The sequence below is a fragment of the Protopterus annectens genome, chromosome 2.part0 (genome assembly GCF_019279795.1).
Source record: "Protopterus annectens isolate FY-2018-M chromosome 2.part0, PAN1.0, whole genome shotgun sequence".
In the NCBI taxonomy this organism is placed as follows: domain Eukaryota; kingdom Metazoa; phylum Chordata; order Ceratodontiformes; family Protopteridae; genus Protopterus; species Protopterus annectens.
Genome location: NC_056728.1, coordinates 934,594,755 through 934,615,836, shown reverse-complemented (window position 1 = coordinate 934,615,836; position 21,082 = coordinate 934,594,755). Strand labels below are relative to the sequence as shown.

General features: G+C 39.7%; 1 protein-coding gene across 7 annotated transcripts in view; it reads left to right on the top strand.

Annotated features, from left to right (window-relative positions):
• The window catches only part of LOC122793310 (protein RUFY3-like), a 1,534,975-nt gene that overhangs the window by 909,442 nt on the left and 604,451 nt on the right, over positions 1–21,082 (top strand). For 6 of the 7 annotated variants that reach the window (XM_044061194.1, XM_044061195.1, XR_006363465.1 and 3 more), the window contains exon 12: positions 2,225–2,322. In XM_044061194.1, coding sequence (XP_043917129.1) covers positions 2,225–2,322 — 98 coding nt within the window. Of the gene's footprint in view, positions 1–2,224; positions 2,327–21,082 lie in introns of those variants that run through there. The other variant, XM_044061197.1, reaches the window with a different exon arrangement.

Below are 21,082 nucleotides of genomic sequence, written 5' to 3'. Positions count from 1 at the left end.
GTTTATTGGTGGGTTATAATTACTGGATTCTGTTGGCTGATGTCTGGGTTATGATGTGATGTCATAAAGTGGGTGTGGTTAAGAAAGTATAAATGTAATTGATGTGGGGGTAGGTGGAAATCGGAACAGGGTAGTGGTGCAGAGTGATCCCATGCGTAGTGAGGCCGAACAGAGCGGGCTGAACCAGGAGGTAGCAGCAAGCTAAGTTTCAAGAGAAAACAATCAGGAACGCAGAGAAGAAACTGAGCTAGATTTCTTTTAAAGGAAAGCCCATAATCAGTACAGGTGGTTAAGGTAGGCAATATCTCACGAAAAGCAGCTAATGAAGGGAAGGTAAGAGCAAGTATGTAACAGATGAAGTAGCAATGTAGAGAGAGTGTAGCAGTAGAGCAAAAAGAGAGGATGTGAAATTAGAAGTAGTACAGCAGGGGAGTGGGTGATAGGTGTGGTGATGCGCTAGGAGCTGTGGTTTTAATCAATAATAGTTTAAGATTGATGAGTTAAACAAAAATAAAACACAGAAAATCACAGAAGTAGTTTAGATTAATGAGGTAAAATAAAATACATAAAGTCACAGAAGGAAGCGGTTCACAAATGGGTTCATTTTTAAATTTTCATGGTGATGAATTTAACAATCTACTTTGAAAATGGAATCAGAGCAATCTGAACTATCCTTCCCTTTTTAGAGCAGACTAATTTTTCAACAGAACATTTCTTAGCATCCCAGAAGCAGTAGCACCTGAATGGAGAAAGAAAATAACTAAAAACTACCCCTACAGAACTAATAATGTCCCACAGAGATAACATATATAAAAACGGAAAGCTGACCTTTCCTTACAAAACCTACAAAACTATAGAACATCAAATAACCCTGAAAAAAAATGATGATACAAAGTACCAAATCTAGCTAGCTTATTAATCAGCAAGCTATGATGAAAAGCAAACTTAAACATTTCTGGCAAATCACTAAACACTGCCACATGAAAATTAATTACAATATCAATGTACTTATGATGGACATTTCATGTAGTCTTATAAAGCACTCTATAATAAGAAGCACTGTCCAGACATGAGAATAATAAACACTCATTTGGTTCATTCAGTCTTTACAATGTATTAATACCTCTAGTGAAAAAAAATTAAAGCCATGACCCTAGGTCCAGATAATATGTCACAAGACTTTTTGTCCATAGCAAGTATCATAATTAAGTACTCAGTATAAGTTCTTATTACAACCGTCTGTCAAAGAACTTTATGTGCCAAATCAATGGAAACAATCTTACATTATGTTGTGTCTTTCAGCTTTTCCCGGTTAGGGGTCGCCACAGCGGAACTCCGGTCCACTAATGATTGGCAGTAGATTTTTACGTGCCGAGTTGCCGGCCCTGACGCACAACCTTCAATGAAGGCACGCCCATTCACGCATGTCTCCACACAGAAGACGCTCTAGCTGAGAATCGAACAGGACAACGCCTTACTGTGAGGCAATAATGCTACCACAGCACCACCACTGCAGTATCCTCTTCATAAAAGGCGTCCTCTACTGGCTATCCAATTTCATACCAACAGCAATTGTACCTTCCCTCTCACAAAATGATATAAAATGTATTCACAAATAAATCCTAGGTCACGTAAAGAAAAGCAGTTTGCTCTTTAATACCAAACAAGATTTCTCTGCACAGTACAGTTTGCTCTGTTAACTTTCCTAAGTCAAGTAAACAAATATAGAAACCAAGGGGTACATATAAGCTCACTATTGTTAGACTAATCAAAAGCATTTGACACAGTGTCACATGGCTTAATTACACCAGAAAAGGCAGCTATGAGTAAAAAGACAATTAACTTCTTTAAAAATTACCTTTGTCACAGAACGGAGTCATTTAAGCTGCAAGACACTCCCTCCACCAATTAATTAGTTTAAGTAGGCCTTCCTCAAAGATCCATCCTAGGACCCTTTATTATTTAGTATCAGTGACACGGTATTAAATAGTTATAAATGTTACCAAAATACAGGATGCCTGTAGTTTCTCTAACAGTTTCACTGCACAAGACACATACAACGTATAACTTTTTTGATAAATAATTCATTAGTTTTTGGTTTTGCATTTATTATGTCAGTCATTGTGTTAGTAATTTAGAAATGCTGCTTATTATTGCAACTGGATATTTAATGTTTTCTTTCAGTGTACTTTACTGTTTGTTTTATTTTTTCCTTCTCTCCTAGACTTCAGTATCTAGACTGAAGGAAAAGAGTGAATTAATAATGCAGTTGGAGGAGAAGACCAACCAAATGGCTGCTGTTATTAAACAACTTGAACAAAGGTAACTCAAACGATTTGCTTTTCCATTTCAGTTTGTGGTTATTAATTATCCTAATGAATCATAATGTGCTGCTAGATAGTTCCATTTGAGGAGTCAGTGTGCATGGTGATAGCTCACCATATGGTGTCTCATAATGTAGGTACCATAAGAGCAGCACTTAGTAGAACCCTAAAAGTAATCTGTGGAGAAATTAATTTAGTTTGTACTCTAACATTTACTTCATGTCAAAATCCCATTGTACACCAAATCTGTAAAGGATTATGTTCTGGGCTTTTAGATTTTTTTCCTACCTTCAGGTGTATAAGCTTCAAAGTTTATTTATGTGTATGTGTGTGTGTGTGTGTGTGTGTGTGTGTGTGTGTGTGTGTGTGTGTGTGTGTGTGTGTGTGTGTGTGTCTTTGTGAGTGAGTGAGTGATTTTCAAGAAATGGGAGTTTACAATATATTACACCATGAGGAGAAGATATCGTTTTTTAAGAATTGTATACCATGTGATATTCTGCAGTGGAGTATGCTATAGTGATCACATTTATATATCATCTGAATAATGATGTGTAAGCAATAATCCTCTTTTCAACATACCGTACTAATGCTTTACAAGTCAGTTGTACATCAGCCTGGTGTTCCCCGCCAGAAACAACAGCCAACCCCTTGAGTCATGCATTCTAGCTAAGCAGGTTACATCCTCAGTAGGTTCTGTCCTTCGACAGATACTTCGATGCATGTTCTATTGTTTACAGTGTAACACACTGTAAAAGAGAAAGCTATACTTCTGAGCTGCTGTTGTTTAGGTGAGATATTAAAACAAGGTCTAAACTACCTTCTGGTAACATCTTAAATGTTAGATGTTAAAGATCCATGTCAATTATGGAAATAAGTATGGGTTTCTTTATTACATTTCCTTAATTAAAATCAATAGTTTAGATACATTCAGTATACTTATTTCTCATAATCACAAGCAACATTTGTATGATATAACCCTCCCTATAGAAAAGAAAAAAAACCTGAAAAAGTCATTACCACTTAGTCTGCACAACTAACCATTTATTTAAAGTCTCTTTTTCTACCATATTAATCCAGCCTTTATTACAGAACACTAGAGCACATCTCTTCCTTAATCTGCCATAGTCTACTCTTCAATTTTTCCCTTGGAACTAGACAAACTTTCAACTTAAGCACTCAAACCATTCACTTTTCACCTTGGCACTTTCTCAAAACTCTAATAAACCTTAGCACTAGACCCCCCTATACTGTAGAGAAGGACAAGGCTCTATCCGACCTTACCAGCCAATCAGTAAAACAGTTCACTGTACCTATCCAGGCATGTCCAAAGGGCAGTTTCAGGTGTACTCTCTGGTCCAACTGGTGAATCTGGGCATTTTGAAGCAATGTTACAATTGCCTCATGTACACAGACAACCCTCTCCTCCTTCCACCAAACACTAATACATGTGAGAGATGCAATTATACAGCCAAACTAGAGGCTAAGCTCTCTCAACCCAAGACTGGACCAGGCAGTCAAGAGGAGAAGGGAATTACTTGCATCACACCACCAGTCTCACATAGACCTATGAAACCAGCAGTGGCAAAATACACACATAAATACACGAAAACCTACTCGGAGGCTCTAAATAAAAATCTGCAAAAGCAACAGAGACCTCCAAAGCAGACATCCAAGCAACCTCCGCCCCCCAACACAAATCATGAAACACATACTTCACAAAACCAATGTGCCATGCAATCACAGCCCTTAAGGTAAAATAACATACCCAGCACACTAGTAACAGGTGACTCTATAGACAGGTACACTGACGTCCCACTCACTAGGCTGAACAAGGAGAAGGTTACTGTTAGTTGCCTATCGGGTGCCAGGATCCGCCACATAACACAAGCACTGAGGTCACTCCAGAACAAGTACAAATATGACTCTGTCATTGTCCATGTTGGTGTGAATGACCTGAGCCGTACCTCCCTGGACTACATGAAAAGAGACATGGAGAGGCTCTCTGATCATGTAGCCCAGGCCGGTATGACCCTGACCCTGAGGAGCATCCTGCCCTCACCAAGAATGATACCATGGAATAGAGAAAAAATTATCAATTTCAACAATTGGCTAAGCTTCTGGTGTCATTCAAAGGGGATGCAGTGTCTGTCAGCCTGGAATGACATGCTCAACAAGCCACTCTGCTTCGCTAGAAATGGCTTGCACCTGTCACCCTTAGGCTTTCGAATACTGGCCAAGGCTCTTGCCACCCCCATAGTGCCCTTTTTAGGCAAGGCTCAAAAGACAAACCCACCACCGTAAATAGCACAAGTAACAAAAAACTGAGGGTAATGCTACAAAATGCCAGAAGTCTAAACCTCAAAATGCATGTACTTGAGGAACTCCTCAGTATGGAGAAAATCGATATATGTGCAGTAACAGAAACCTGGTTTAAGGCTCCAGAGAGCATCCCAGCACTACCAGGCTACAACTCATAACATACATTTTGGCCACAAAACCCAGACCAAAATACAAAAGGAGGGGATATCCATATTCATCAACAATACCCACACCTCCAGGTTAATGGCACAGCACAATGCTTCAGAGATCATTCACGTGCAACTAACAATGGGCAAAACCACTCTTCAAATTATAGCTTGCTACAGATCACTCAAAATGTTGCAGGACCCCCACTCAGCATTCTTAGAAACACTGGGAAACATAAAGGTCCTACCAAACACCCTGATATTGGGTGATTTCAATTACCCAAACATTAACTGGGAGAACTACTCAAGTACAAACTCCCTTGCCCAACATTTCCTAGAATTTATAAACTCAAACCCCCTGGATCAACTAGTCAACACCCCCACCAGAGGTGACAACATATTGGCCCTGGTCATCATCGACATGGGCGACCAGTGTTCCACACTGGCAGTCAACCCTCGCTGGTTAGATCTGACCATAAACTAATCACTCTGGATGACCACATTCCGCCACCACTCCCAGGCAAAGAAACCACCATGAAAAACTTTTCAAAAGCAAACTTCATGTTGCTTAAGACCGACGTTGGAAGTTTCAAAGCCCCCATGCTAAAGGATAACGCTGTCCAAGCTGCAAAATCCTTTACTAATGCACTCTACGGGCACCTACAAGAATGCATGGATCGTGCTATCCCAAACAAAACCAAGACTCATTTCTCCAAGAAAAGGAAACCAGTCTGGTGGACCCCTGCCATAAACAAGCTATACAATAGAAGGAGGAAACTAGTACAGAAAAGAGTAAAATCCCAAGAAGGGAAGACATTCTTGATCAGTATCAGCAAGAAACTACGTTTCATCATAAAATCATCCAAGGCTAGCTTTGAAAGAGAAATTGCCATGGACTCCTTCAAAGATAATCTGCTCGGAGTTAGTGCAGAATGGCACAAAATACACTGAACCGACCGATATAGCCAACATCCTGGCAGACAGGTTTAGTGCAAACTTCACCCCCTCTCACCCCCAAAAGGGCCCATAACTATACCAGAAGAATGTAGTGCCCCTGAAATCACAGACACTCAGGTTAAAATAGCCCTCTCCAAAGCCAAAAACACAGCATCAATGGGACTGGATGGTGTCCCAGGCTGTGTCCTATATGAGCTCAAAGATGAACTAACCCCTCACCTAAACACACTGTTTAAACTCAGCCTCTCCACAGGCTATGTGCCCACAGAGTGGTACACAGCAATGGTTATTCTGCTCCACAAAGGTGGAGCCACAATGGACCCCGGGAACTATCGCCCTATAAGTCTGACTAGCTTGGTCTGCAAAGCTATGGAGCACATCATCATAGAGCTCATTAAAAGAGACACTGGAAACCTCCAAACACTGGACCCTACCTAATTCGGCTTTGTTAAGGGCAGATCATGCCTCCTAAACCTGGTGGACTTCTTTGAGACAGTTACCAAGGCTATAGACAAGGGAAAGGTGGTCCACACAGCCTACCTAGACCTTGCAAAGGCCTTCGACACCATTCCCCACTCAGGTATTATAGACAAGCTCACCAGCCTGAACATAAACCCCTACGTCACGAGATGGGTTGCCAACTGGCTCATGGACAGAACCCATATGGTAAGAGTTGCGAGAGGTAGGTCTGACTCTAAACCAGTTACAAGTGGCGTTCCCCAGGGCTCAGTCCTAGGACCCCTCCTGTACGGCATATACTTCTCAGAGGTACAGGCAAGCACAGGAGGACTATGGCTGACCAAGTTCACAGATGACTGCAAACTAAGGGCTATAATTGACTCTCTGGCTGACACAGACATCCTCCAAAAGGGTCTCACTGAGACAGATACCTGGTGTCAAAACCATGGCCTCAAGCTAAATGCCAAAAAGTGCATAGTCATCCACTTTGGAAAAAACAAAGTACCCACAAACTACCACATAGGTGGTAGCCCCTAAATACGGAAGACGTAATAAGGGATCTGGGGACCCAAGTAGATAGTAACCTCTCCTTTGATATTCACATTGCCAAAGTGGTTAGAAAATCCTTCTATGTGGCCCACCTAATCACAAAAGGGTTTGCAGCCAGATCGAAAGAAGTCATTCGGCCCCTCTACGCATCACTCATCAGACCCATCATAGAGTATAATACCCCATTTGGGATGTACCTCACAAGACACCTGCAACAACTGGAAAGACCACAGAAGTACCTCACCAAGAGGATCACTGGCCTCAAGCAGATGCCCTATGCAGCTCGACTGAAGAAACTCCAGCTGTACTCGGTTGCATACCGCCTACTCAGAGGTGATCTCTGTCTAACATACAAGGCCATGCCCAACCCAGAATTGATGGACATGCTCCACATAAAGAAATCCATATCCCCTCGAGCCACACGCTCCAGGGATGTAAAGCTCATCACAACAATAAATAGGACATGCTGAAGGGATAGATTCCTGTCCCAGAGACTTCCCATGCTCTGGAACAAGATTCCAGTCTACATTAGGCAGAGCTCCTCACTAACCCTCTTCAAGAGAAACCTTGATGAGTGGATGGGAAACAGAAAGTTTACAATAGGGATCACTTCAATGGCTCTGCTGGACAGAGGCACAGGGAACTAATCTAAGGGAGCGGCGAAAGCCAACACATTCTGGCTAGGCTTATAATTGCCTTCGGGCAGATAGCCCAGTACCTACCTATGAACCTATGAGCCTATATACAGTATTATAATAGCCTATCCAACTGGTTTCCTCCTTTTTATTTCTATACCCTTTAAATGAACATCATCTGCCTACTTTAGCTTATATTTCATAACTGCCTTCACAAAATAAAACAAACTTGACAGTGCAATTCAACTAAAACTGTTTAATCAAACAAAGCTTTCAGCTTCAGACAAGCCTTCATCAGTGTGCAACATCTAACAAATAACAGTGTTCTTATATACTAACCACACACAGCCCATTAATTGAATAATTAGCAACCAATTAAAAACTATAAAATCTTAATGCAAACACATCTGCTTATATTTCAAAATAGATTTCAATGATACTGTCTGATTCAACCAAGGAAATCATTAAGCTTACACAGTCCAAATATTCACTAATTATGTCTACTTTTGCCTTCAGAAGTATTAATATTCTTATAAACTGAGCACAGTACTACTATAAAATAATAAAATAGAAATATTACACAATATAGGACACTAATAAATTTGAATGACATGAAGTAACAGTAGAAAGATAAAATTGAATAAAATAGCAGAAAACATCATATAAAATGTAACTGTAAGTTTCTCTTTCTTACTTTGCATGTACATCTTGTGTGCAGTTTTTCATTACACACACTAACTTCTATAGACTACATACATACTAATTTGTAACTGTTGTATATATGGGACCTGTGTCTACTTGTTCCCTTTAATTTGTAACTGAAACCCCATTTTTTTTTGTCAGTCTCTAAACTCTTACTGATGTAGGCCAAATATTCAGTGGTAACAGTTATATATCATTGACGTCTGTTTGCTACCTTTTCAAGTGTTACTGATACTTTTGTTTGTGTTTGTAACTCTGCTTGCTTGACTCTCCTGTTTTTTTCACTACTGGTGTAATGTCATGTTTGTATCTCTGCTTTGAGACTATACTTAGCCCACTGAGTGCTCTACCATGGCGAATGAATGAATGAATAAATAAATAACAGTCTAAGTAGTTAGATGCTTTTCATATAATGCATAATAATGACAGGCTTAGTCCTGATTTTGTCCCGCACCGGGGTCTATAATAAAATCGTGAAGAGGCGTTACATCTAACTCCTCTTCAGCGACACATAAAGACCGAATGCACTAAACCGCGAATGGTCAAAACAGCGATTTCCCTGGGAAAAAAAATCGCTAGTACCAAACACACACACACACACACACACACACACACACACACACACACACACACACACACACACACACACACACGCGCGCACACACACACACACACACACACACACACACACACACACACACACACTATTTAAAACATAGCTAAGTGGGGGGCTGTGCCCCCCCCTAACTAAATATACCATCAGCAAGATTGCACTACAGTGGGGTAAAGGGCAATGCTACGACTCAAGCCTGAGCCTTCGCTATTTTCAGACTTCGATCTTTGTATCATTGAAGAGGTGTTCGATGTAACGCCTCTTCACGATTTTAATATAGACCCAGCAAAGACATGTAAAAGATAGCTGCTGAGAAACAAGTTTGGATAAAAGCCTTTCAGGTAAAATTTTAGTGCTGAAAATAAAAAAGAGGGAGTTCATAGACTTACATCAAACATAAAACAGACAGTGCCATCAGTTTCCAAACTGCCAGCTGTCACTATTAAATAATACTTGAACTGAAAATCAAGATTATATCACAAATAATAAAATCAAATCCATAAAAGATAACCAGGAAAGGCAGTCACTGACAATAAAAAGGACTGCTAAACTGAAAAGTAAACAACCTTAGATGATATTAACAAAAGGTCTCCAAACTCTCAAACCTAAAACATCACTGAGGAGACAGTTGTGAAGATGAAGGGCAAAAACCAAGAAGATGGAGATCATGAAAGTTAGACAAGAGACCTTTAAAACTGAATAGTAAATGAAAATTCAGAAGTTGACAGGTGCAGCCTAGTGAACCAGGAGAAAAACTTCCACTGTTCAAACGGCTGCAGTCTGTAAAAGGCAGACCTTCATAAAAGAAGGGAACAGCTAGTAAATGCAGAACAAAATATCAAGGACTTCCATCACCCTACTGACATACTAGAAGACAACCAGTCAATGGAAAAATGTCTAAACTGATGCTATCAATCAAAGCTGAAGAAATGGAGCATCAGACATCATTAATACCTATTAAATAAACAAGGAACAGGACTGTCAAACCAAAACATGAAGAAAGAAAAATGTCTGAAGTAGCATTCTAAAGGCATTCATATCTTCAATTGAGTATGATCAGATATGTGTTATTCTGCATACTTCAGCTTAACAGAGCTAAGCAAAAAAAGTTAGCAGATGACAGGAAAGGGAGTAAACAATTAGAAAAAAGTAAGAGATAGAAGTAGACAATACAAGCTCGGTAAGTCTGTCACTACTATCTTGCTCATTCAACTCTACAACATACAGCGCCAGTCTTTCTTCTTCAGCATCACTACCAAATGTGCACCATTACCAATTCCTAGTGAGAATTCCCTGCCTTTCTCCTGCTTACAGAACACAAACATTACTGACAAAAGGCAGACAGGATTGCATTCTATCACTTTACCATTTAATCTATTAAGTGGGTCTATATTATCGGGACAAATATTTCAAACTACGAATACCATATGGTCGACACCATATGATCGAAGTTTGAAAATTTAGAATCTGATAAAAAAAATAACTAAGACAGGAAAACTGTCATTAAGTGTTTTATGCAGGGGGGCAAGCCCCCCTGCACACCCCCACACCCCCGCTACTTCAATATACCAACTCGAGATTGCATTACATTGAAGTAAAGGGAAGAATTCCATACGGCGATCTCCATTCACTCTTGCAATGTTTGCGATATTTGCTCAGTTGGTGTCACCCAACCGGCATTCGTGCATTGCAGTCTTTGCTGAACTAATATAGACCCTATTAAGTAAAGGAATCATCATTAGTCTCAAAAATATCTCTTATTAAATTAAAAAATACTCAGTAAAAACACAGGCTTTCAGTATCCTTGCTTCTGGCAGATTAATTAAGTACTTTAGAAGTGTCATAAGCTACAATGTCTACTCCCTCCTTTCGTAATATCCTACACCCCACTGGAATGAATATCAACAGTGGTTATTTAACAAACCTTCCCTCAAGTAGCAAAAATAGCTCTTCTAATATTTTAACTGCTAAGCATCTAATTTTAACTTAAGAATCTCTATCATCATAATTTTTCACTGATTGAAAAGCAAAGGTATAAAGCTCCTCAATTCACTTCTGTTGCCTGTTTTCCAAGCTAACCTTATTGAACACAAACTCTTTAATTTACTATCCTATTAGCTAATGATCATCCATCTGTCTAGCAAATCCAATTCTTTTTTTTTTACCCTTTCCATCGTCATACATAACTCCATCCTCTCTTGGATCACTAAGTTTCTTCGCTAAACAATGTTTTTCCTGACTCCTAGATGGTCACAGCTCTCTCCGAATCTTCTGGCTGCTTCTTATTTAGCCTCCAAGGATGCATTCAACCTTTAAGTCAGCCAGTTGTAGGTCCCTAATAACAACCCATAGAATACCTTATTTTGTAAACAGTATTAAATGTGTTTTATCCCTTAACTCATGCACTAATATTTCCTCTTTCTCTGCTCATTTACTCGGCAGAGATGATGCAGCATTTTTTTTTGTTCTTTGCAAGACACATCTCTTCTTCCTAATTTATTCCTTTCATCTTTTCCCCTTTTCTTCCATAAATCCCTACATCATTTACAAATAAAACAAAATGTTAGTTATACTCCAAATTAACTATCTATCATTTCCTTATACTTTTTTCCAGTCCTAACATCCTCTTAAGTTTGACTCCAAAATTGTAATCATTTAATTCTCGAACAGACAAATACATTATGTGAAAGATGTAGTTACAAATTGACATCGGAGGCTTAACTCTCACATACAGACACAAAAAGTAACAAGCAGGTTGCCAGCAACTTGCATCACTCACAAAGGTCCATAAACATAGACCCACTAATGAGGAGGTGCTCACATGTAACTTACCCAACCTCAAAGGTCTCTGAGTACTCGGAAACTAAGCATATACACAAAAAGACAATTCATATCACAACACATAACGCCATTGCTCATTGTGACTCGACTGCAAAACCCATAACGCAAAATATCTCACAACCCAATATTCTGGCCATACAAGACTCCATTGTGAGAAACACTGATGCCCCTCTTACCAGGCTGGATAAGAAGATGGTAACAGTTAGCTGTCTGTCAGGTGCCAGGGTTTGCCAGATCACTGAAGCACTCAGGTCACTTACCCCTAGTGCCAGTATGACTCAGTCATAGTCCATGTGAAAGTCATGCTTGAGCTCTCAGAACATGTCACAGGCAGATATGAGCTTAGCATTGATCAGCATTCTTCTGTCTCCAAGAATGACGCCAGAATACCAGCAGTAAATGATTGACTTTAACAATTTGCTTAGCTGCTAGCATCATTCCACAGGGGTTGCAATTCTTGTCAGCCTAGGAAGACATGGTTGACAGTCCACAATGCTTTGACAGGAATGGTCTTCACCTGTCACTTCTAGGCTTTCAGATATTGGTCAAAACATTATCCATCCCTATAGTTCCTTTTTTAGGCATTACCAAAGAGGAAAACTTTCCAACATAACTGAAGCTACTCTGGACACACTAAAGGTGTTACTGCTCAGTGCTAGGAGCCTCAGAAAGAAACTGCACTCCCTGGAAGCTCTCCTCACCCTGGATAATGCTGATGTCTGTGCAGTTACTGAAATATGGTTCAAAGCCATGGAAAGCACTCCAGCAGTGCATGGCTGTAATGCTCTTAATACATTCCGACCACCAACTGAACATGAAAGAGCAATAAGCAGAGGTCTATTTTTCTACATAAAGGATAAGTACATCTCAAGGCTGGTCAAACAATATGACATGCTTGAGCTACTTCGTGTCCGACTAACCATGGGAAAAACCTATTATGATGTTCTTGCTAGGTTCAGGTCCCCCACCATGAATCAGGAAACCCGTATGTCATAGCTAAAGTTACTAGAATCACCCACCATCCAGCCCATTGTCATATTCATGGGTGATTTTAACTACCCCTCCATTAATTGGGAGGCATACATGACTACTAACATGCAGGGCCAAAGATTTCTTGACTTTGTAAATTCAAATGCCCTGGAACAGCTAGTCTGCACTCCCACTGGGGGAACAAATGTCCTAGATCTGGTACTAACAAATGTGAGAGGGAGCTTCACCCCCCCAACATGATGTCTGGTAAGATCAGGTCACAAAGCTGGCTCCCTTGAAATAAAGGTAAAACTAATCTCCCAACCTAACCCCAAAAACTTTATTAAGGGATGACATAGCTAGTTTTAGCTTCCCCACATCCTGAAAACACAGAAACCTATGCAGAGGCGTACACGAAAGCCCTGTATGACCATATAAACATCTGCATAGAAACAGAATGGCCAGCCGAAAATAAACCCAGGTGAAACCACGAAAACAAGCTACCCTAGTGGACCCCTGGTATTAATAGGTTATACAACAAAAGAAAGAAAATCTTGTCAAGAATTAAGAGGCTGTGTGCACAACAGAGCAAAAAGTCCCTTATTAGTTTAAACAAATGAACCAGGTAACTAGTCAAGGATCTGAAAGCAAACTTTCAGATAAAAATAAACTCCAAAGCTGAGGAGAACCATAAGGCATTTTTCAGTTAGTTCCACAGTCTTAAGAGCAACACCCAACAATGTGTGGAATTAGTTATAGATGGCATCAAATACGCTTAGCTGGAAGATATAGCAAATCTGCTGGCCAACAAATTAAGCTCAAATTTCACCTCCCCATTGACCCAGTTCTTCCCCAAGAAATCCCTTCACTGCCAGTTTTCACCAAAGAACAGGTTGCCACTGTCTTCTCTAGAGCTAAAAACATGGCTTCACTAGAGCCTAATGATATAGCAGGTTGCCTCTTAAACAGCTTAAAACAGGACTTATCAGACTCATTAGGATCGCTATTTAACTACAACCTCCAGACTGGCTTTGTCCCGACAGAGTGGAGGACAGCAACAGTCATCCTTCTACATAAATGGGGACCAGCTACTGACACAGGAAATTACAGATCTAGAAGTTTGACTTAGTCTTACATGTAAGGCCACGGAATTAATAGTCATGGACCTGATAAGTAATGACATAGGAAACCTCCAAACACTGGACCTGAGCCAATTCATTTTTATCAAGAGCAGGGTCATACCTACTGAATTTGGTGGATTTCTTTGTGAAATAAATTTGACTGGGATGTGTCCACAGAAGTGAGGAAGTCCTTTTGTGTGGTACAGCTTATAAGTAAAGTTATGATATCCAGATCCAGGGAAATTATAGTCTCACGGTACTCAGCCCTGATTAGACCAGTAATCAAGTACAATGTACTATTTGGCATGTACTTGACTAGGTGCTTACAAAAGCTTGAATGACCTGAGAGGTTCCTCACAAAGAAAATACAGGGTGTAAACAACATGAACTATGTGGATAGACTAAAAGTCATGTTCCTTTACTCTGTCTCCTACCGACTAGTAAGGGGTGACCTATGCCAGACCTGTAAGACCTTCACAAATCCAGCCCTAATGGAGCTGCTACACATCCACAAGTCAAACAGCATGAGGGTCACCCAATCTAGGGATCTAAACTTAGTCAGCAATTCAAACAAAACATGGTGGAGAGACAGATATGTGTCTTAGAGAGCACCCTTTCTTTGGAAAAGGCTTCCTCCTCACATTAAGCAGACCCCTTCCCTGGCCCTCTTCAAATGCAGTTTGGATCAATGGATGGAAAATTGCAAATTCACACCTGGGGTAGTGCCTATGTCCCTTATGGACAGGGGCATCTGTAACATACTGAATGCACAGGCACAAATCCATGCCATCTTCCCACCCGTAGGGGATGTATATTGGGTAAAATCAGGTTATATTGTCTAGACTTGTAAGGGCCTGTAAGCCATTAACCTAGCAATCTCCTATGAACCTAACATTTTTATTGCTACTTACCACCGTGTCTAGTTCTTATAAAAGGGTTTTGATTCCTTATGTTGACATAATAGTCATATTTTTATATTCTTTTATCATCCTTCCCCTGGCTTCTCTTTATCCATCCTTATTACCAATACCTTTTTGAGCAGAAATGTTTTCTAAGGAAAAAAAAACATTATGTTACTACATACAGACACCAAAAGTTGTAATAGGGTTGTAGTAGTGATCACAGATCATACTTAACAGTCCTGGGTACAGATATTCATATCATCAAAAAAATAATTTCATTTTTTTAAATAACTGTTAATAACAGTTTCTATCTTTTACAATTTTTTTCTCTACTTCCCATTTTATAGTTAAATCCCCCTCCCATATAAAATTCACATATATTACCTGTAATGATCTGTTTACTTAAATGTTCACCTTTTTTTACCTTTTAAATGTACATGCAAAATCCCTACTATGATGTGGTACCTTATACCTGTAAATTAGAATCCAGGGCTGTCCTTGCCACCACCCCCATTATACCATTATTTTGTCTGACAGTTGGCTTAGAGGATTAAGGAGCTGTTAATGGGCTGTTTCTTGTCATCCAATGGTGCAAGGTTTGATTCCCTCAGCCTCCATTGCTAACAGTGTGACTCTGAACAAGTCACTTAACTAGACATAGCTCTCCATGGAGATCAGTGCTCTACCCCAGAAAACAAATAAATAGTGTTTAACACTTTAATACCACATTGCACTTTTATTGTAATGGCCACCCTAGGAGTTCTTTTGTTCCAAAAAGTTGTTCTTCTTCCGCTGACTATTGTTTTCAGTTTCCAATTCCTACACTAATAAACATTAAATTATGCAGATATACTATACCCATATTCTGAGATTTTATCTATTGGCAAATATTTTCTTACATCTAACCTTTTATGATTCCCTGTTGAAATATCAGCAATTGTAATACCAATTGCTGACACACCAAAAAAAAAAAACTGAAAATTGAACATCACTTTTCTGTATATAACAATTCTGAGATTGCCATACCTTGGAGAAAAGGGAATATTCCAAGAAATGGTTATGTTGGACTCAATCGCTGTATTTTTGGGACTTGTTGAAGCAGGTCCCAACATTTAAAATGGTTACCCCTTATACTAATAACATTAGCTGTTATTGCCCTTTATCAAGACTTGGACTTTGTCCTTTTTCTGCTGTTTGTTTATTTTTACTTTTTCTTCTTCCCCTCTGATTACTTTGTGCCCTAATGAGTACACATCTTTTGACTCCCTTAACCTTTTGCTTTCCTGCTGTAATATTTTACATATATTACCGGCTTCCAATGTCTATTTAATTTATTTCACCTTTGCCAGCTTACTGCGTTCAATAAGATCATCCTGTCCATAGGTTCATGGAGTTCACTCACTTCCTTATGCTCTGTCTGTTTTCCTGTTGTAATATTTCATATGCATTACTAATATCCAATATTTATTTCATTTCCTTAACCTTCTTAATACTTAATGTAACTTTAATTAAATCATCCAGTCCATAGGTTGCAACTGGGTATTAATTATTTATTTATGTGGGTATTCATGATTTGGGATCTTATGGCTAGGTTGTAAATGTTCCTCTGGATGAATGGCCTAGTGTTAACCTATGGATTTATGAACAGGATGTGAGTTGCTTAACCGAGGGAGTTAAGGAGTAAGGAAGTGTTTCATGCTAATATGTTTAGTAAGTTGTGCATTTCTATGAAAATAGTGCCAGGGTTGTTTGTTTGCTGGGTATGTGGCTTTAAGAGCAGAAATATCTAGGATTAGCACTCATGCCTAAAATGAACCTCATAGAACATTGTGGCAGACTTGTGGCCAAAGATGCAGATCCAAAGATCCTTCCACAGCCCCAGGTGATTACAGACCCAGAAGTCTGATCAGCCTTATATTCAAAGCCATGGAAGAACTTATCATGGGACTAATCAGTCTGGACATAGGGAACTTCTAAGCACTGAAACCATCTCAGTTTGGATTCATCAAGGGCAGGTTATGCTTATTCAGCCTGGTGGATTTTTTTTTGAAAAGGTCACCAAAGCAATGGATGAAGGCAAAATGATACATACCACATACCTCAACCTGACCAAAGTTTTGACAATTCCATACTCAGCATAGTAGAAAAGCTAAATAACCCTTGTGCTACCCACTGGAGTACCAACTGGCTCACAACTAGGATGCAGGAAATCAAAATAGAAGAGACCAGTCACAGGGTTCAGTGCTGGGACCTCTCCTGTTAGGCGTATAGTTTTCTGAAGTAAAAAGCCATTACCAAAGAGCTCTGGCTGACTAAGTTTACAGATGACTGCAAGCTCGGAGCAGCCATTGAATCCATAAATGACTTAGCCATCTTGCAGAAAGCCCCCCCCCCAAAAAAAAATGGGGTAAAAATCATGGACTGAAACTAAATGCCAAAAATGCATTATTGTATCCTCTGGGGAGTCATCTACCACAGGGAAATAACACACTGACAAATGTTCTCCTAAGAGCTGACTCAGTTGTTGGGAATTTTGGAATTTATTTGGACAGTGACCTAACTTTTGACCAACATGTGTCCATTGTTGTAAGAAAGCCTATAATGCATGGCTTAAAAGAAAAGGGATTGTGTCTATATCTAGGGATGCCATTGTTCCCCTTTACTTATCCTTCATTAGCCAGTCATTGAATATAAAGCCGCCCCTTGGCATGTATCTGTCCAGACCCATGCAACAACTGGAATGCCTACAGAGATGCTTTACTGAAAGGATGCAAGACCTAAACAACATGTCATACATGGACAGACGCAAAGCCCTGCTGCTATCTCTCTGCCCTACAGACTGCTAAGATGTGACCTGTGTCTGGTATACCTGACATCCTCCTACCCAGTACTGATGTATTTACTACACAACAGTAAGTCAAATGGCATGAGAATTACTCAGTCTAGGGATCTTTAGATCTCTTCTGCAACATCAACAAAATGCTTTGGAGGGACAGGTATATCTCACTGCTCTGGAATAGACTCCCCATCCACATAAAATAAAGTTCATCTCTGTCCATATTCAAGTGAAGCTTGGATCTATGGATGGGAAACAGAAAATTTACACCAGGACTACCGCCTGTACAACTAATGGATACAGGCAGCTCCTAAATGCTTTATACCATGAATGGGTCCCCCTCAAATTACCTATAGTATGATCCTAGTTATTTTCATTAGGAGTAATATATAATTATAGACTATGGAATGAGTAAGGACAATCTGTAACCAAATGGAATAGGTTAATTTGAGCACAAAAAGGGAAACTGACTAGGTTTAAAATGGCCTGCAGTGATAGACAGCCTAGTACTTATCTATGAACCTATAAGATGATGAAGCCCAGTGTGTTGGGATAGTGGCCAAAGCTAATAAAGCACTTGGATGAGTTTCAGGTATATACGATCCAGACATGCAAATGAAGCAGTACGTTTTTTAGCTACTTTGTTTCTGTAATACCAGGTGGGTACATTTTTCTCATTTTAACTGTAATTCAAAGATTTGCAAATCATCTTTCCCTTTCATGGAAAGTTGAGGGCACAAAACAATCGTCTACAATATGAAGTGTTGAAACAGGATCCCCTATTCTGTTTTCTGTAACATTCAGACAGTCCACGCATCCCAGCAGTGGAATGCAACCTTGCCTTAAGTATTGTATCTACAAAGTTGATTATATTTATTTGGGAAGGAAAGGGGTCCCCCCTTTTATGAGTAACTGAAAATATTCAGTGAACATGATGCAATGACTTTTTTTTCCAAAGCTAACTTTGATAGGCTGTAGGGGATCCAGCTACTAGTGTGGCTATATTTGGGAGACAGCATTCGAGTATGAGAAACAAGGGAGTTTTAATAAGAAGGGGAGCTGATGGGATCACAGGTGCATTAAGGACACTAGTAAGCTCTAGTAGGAGTTAAGGTGTACCATCTAGAAAAACAGGTGGGTAATGATCACAATGTGCTCTTTGCACATTGAGGGAAACCTGGGAAGAATGAACATTAAAGGAAAGGACACAACATGAAAGTTTGCTACATTGAAGCAGCAAATTTCTAATGCAAGAAAGAAGAAATCATTTCATTGAAAGAATGTTGAGATCTCAGAAATCACACTGTCATTATCTTGTTTCTGTAATTTCACTAAAATACAGAAGTAAGATTGAGGCAAGTGGAATATATGCCGAAGGATGGGGAAGGTTAGTTAAAGGGGTTTAATATATTCTCCCATGGATGACATATGCTTTTGTTTTTGACTTTTGTCAGTATTTCATATCTTTGTGTAGCACAGTAAGGAATAATAAAGAAATGAAAGGCAGCTAGTGACGTTTCTTTTGAGAAAAGTAACATGTATACCTTATAATGCCTAATTCTGACATCAGAATTGCATATGCTGGTGTCTTCTGTCCTATCAGTTATAATCCCAATAAGGACTGTGTACTGAATTTTCTTTGAAATTCCTTATTTATTTATTATTTATTATTTATTTATTTATTGACATTTGTTAACTGGGTTAGTCCAACTGAGATTTTGTCCCATTTTCAGTGGAGACCCGAGGAGAAAAGCTCCAGATAGTACAATAAATCATTATAGTAATAAACAAGCACAGCAAACAATAGAAACAAACACTAGCAACAGTTAAACGACAGCACATTTTTTTTCAGGAAAATACTATGTAACTGTACTAGTGAGGGAGAGTGCAGAGTGTGAGTAGGATCAACTGAGAGTGATTCCAATGTGGGGGGAGGAGAGAAATATATAGGGTCATAGCAGGGGCAGATTCTGGAATTGAGTAAATGTGTCTTAAGTTTCTTTTTAAATAGTGGGGTGTGAGAGATTGAGCGTATGTCCAGGGGAAGTTTGTTCCAGGCTTGGGCCACAGAGTGTTTGTAGAGTAGCTTACATACTGACTTATTTGGGTGGTAAATATCAAGCAATTGTTGATTAGAGGTGTGGAGGGATCGAGATGGGGTGTAGACAGAGACAAGGAGATATATAGATGGACAGTAGGAGGGTTTAAAGAGCATAGAGTGCAGCATGTGAAACTGGTAGAGATGTAGTAGTTGTGGGAGTTCTAGCCATTGTAGAGACTTTAAAGCAATACAGTGGTGTGTGTTTTTTGGGGAGTTAGTGATGAATCTGGCTATTTTGTAGTAGGATTGTTGGAGTTTGTTCAGGGTAGTTGTTTGGATATTTGTTAGCACTGGAGCAGCATAGAGGAGAGAGGGGAGGAGAAGTGCTTGTCCTAGGGTGAGTCTAGCCTCGGGACTGAGATATTTTTTGTTCCGGTATAAGAGACCTAGTTTCTGATGTGTTTTCTTTATGCATTGCTGTATGTGTTTATTGAATTTTAGTTCATCGTTGATGATGACCCCTAGGAGTTTGGTGTAGGTGTTAGGTTGGATAGCTGTGTTATTGCAAGACTTAATGGCAAAGGAGGATTTATGATGAGTAAGAGAATGGGGCAGAAAGAGTAAGAGTTTGTTTTTTTTGTGGGATTGAGGATCAGTAGGTTTTTTTTTTGAAAGCCATTGTTCAGTGGAAAGTAGAGCTTTTTGGGTTAGGGAGTGTAGGTCAGAGATGTTGTTGGCTGTAGAAATAATTGTGAAGTCGTCTGCATATTGTATGAGAGAAGACTGATAGCAAGAGGTGAAAAGATCATTGATGAAGATGTTGAATAAGTGGGGACCTAAGATGGAACCTTGTGGAACAGCAGTAGAGATAGGCAAGAAAGAAGAAGAGGAAGAGAGCCATTTAACTGGTTGTTCGCGTCCAGACAGATAGCTAGCGAACCAGTTGAGGGTGGAGGTGGATAGGTGAAAGCTGTCAAGTTTAGATAGAAGTAATGGATGAGACACTGTATCAAAAGCTTTGGAGAGGTCAAGAAAGAGACAGGAAGTAAGTTTATTGTTGTCCAAAGATTCTGCAATGATGTGAGTGAAGGAGAATAGAGCAGTAGTTGTGCTGTGATGGGGGCAAAAACCATGTTGGTAAGGGTGAGTAAGTTGTGATTGAGAAGGTGATTGAGAAGCTGAGTGTGGATACATTTTTCTAGTATCTTAGATAGTGGGGAAAGAATGGCAACAGGTCGATAGTTGGAAGTGTTAGTGGAGTTACCTCCTTTATGGAGAGGGATAGTGTAGAAAGATTTCCAAAGGGTAGGAACAGTAAATTCTTGCATAGATCTATTTATTAATATTGTCACTGGGTAGTCAATATAGTCAGCTGAGAGTTTGAGGAAGGTAGGAGGTAATTTGTCAGTAAAGGGAGAGCAGGGTTTGAGTTTGAGCAGTAGAGATTTGATGTAGGAAATGGGAGCAGGATTAAAGGAAAATGAAGTAGTTTGGGGGCGGGTGTGGGGTCAGGTAAAGAGGAAGAGGTAGGTTGAGAGGGTAGGAGAATTTGGATAGAGGAAATAAAATGTGAATTAAGTAGGGTAGCTGTTTCATCAGGAGTTGTGTTTCGGTAGGGGGAGGGGTTAGAGGGACTACCTGTGTAAAGGATGCTCTTAAGTGCTGTCC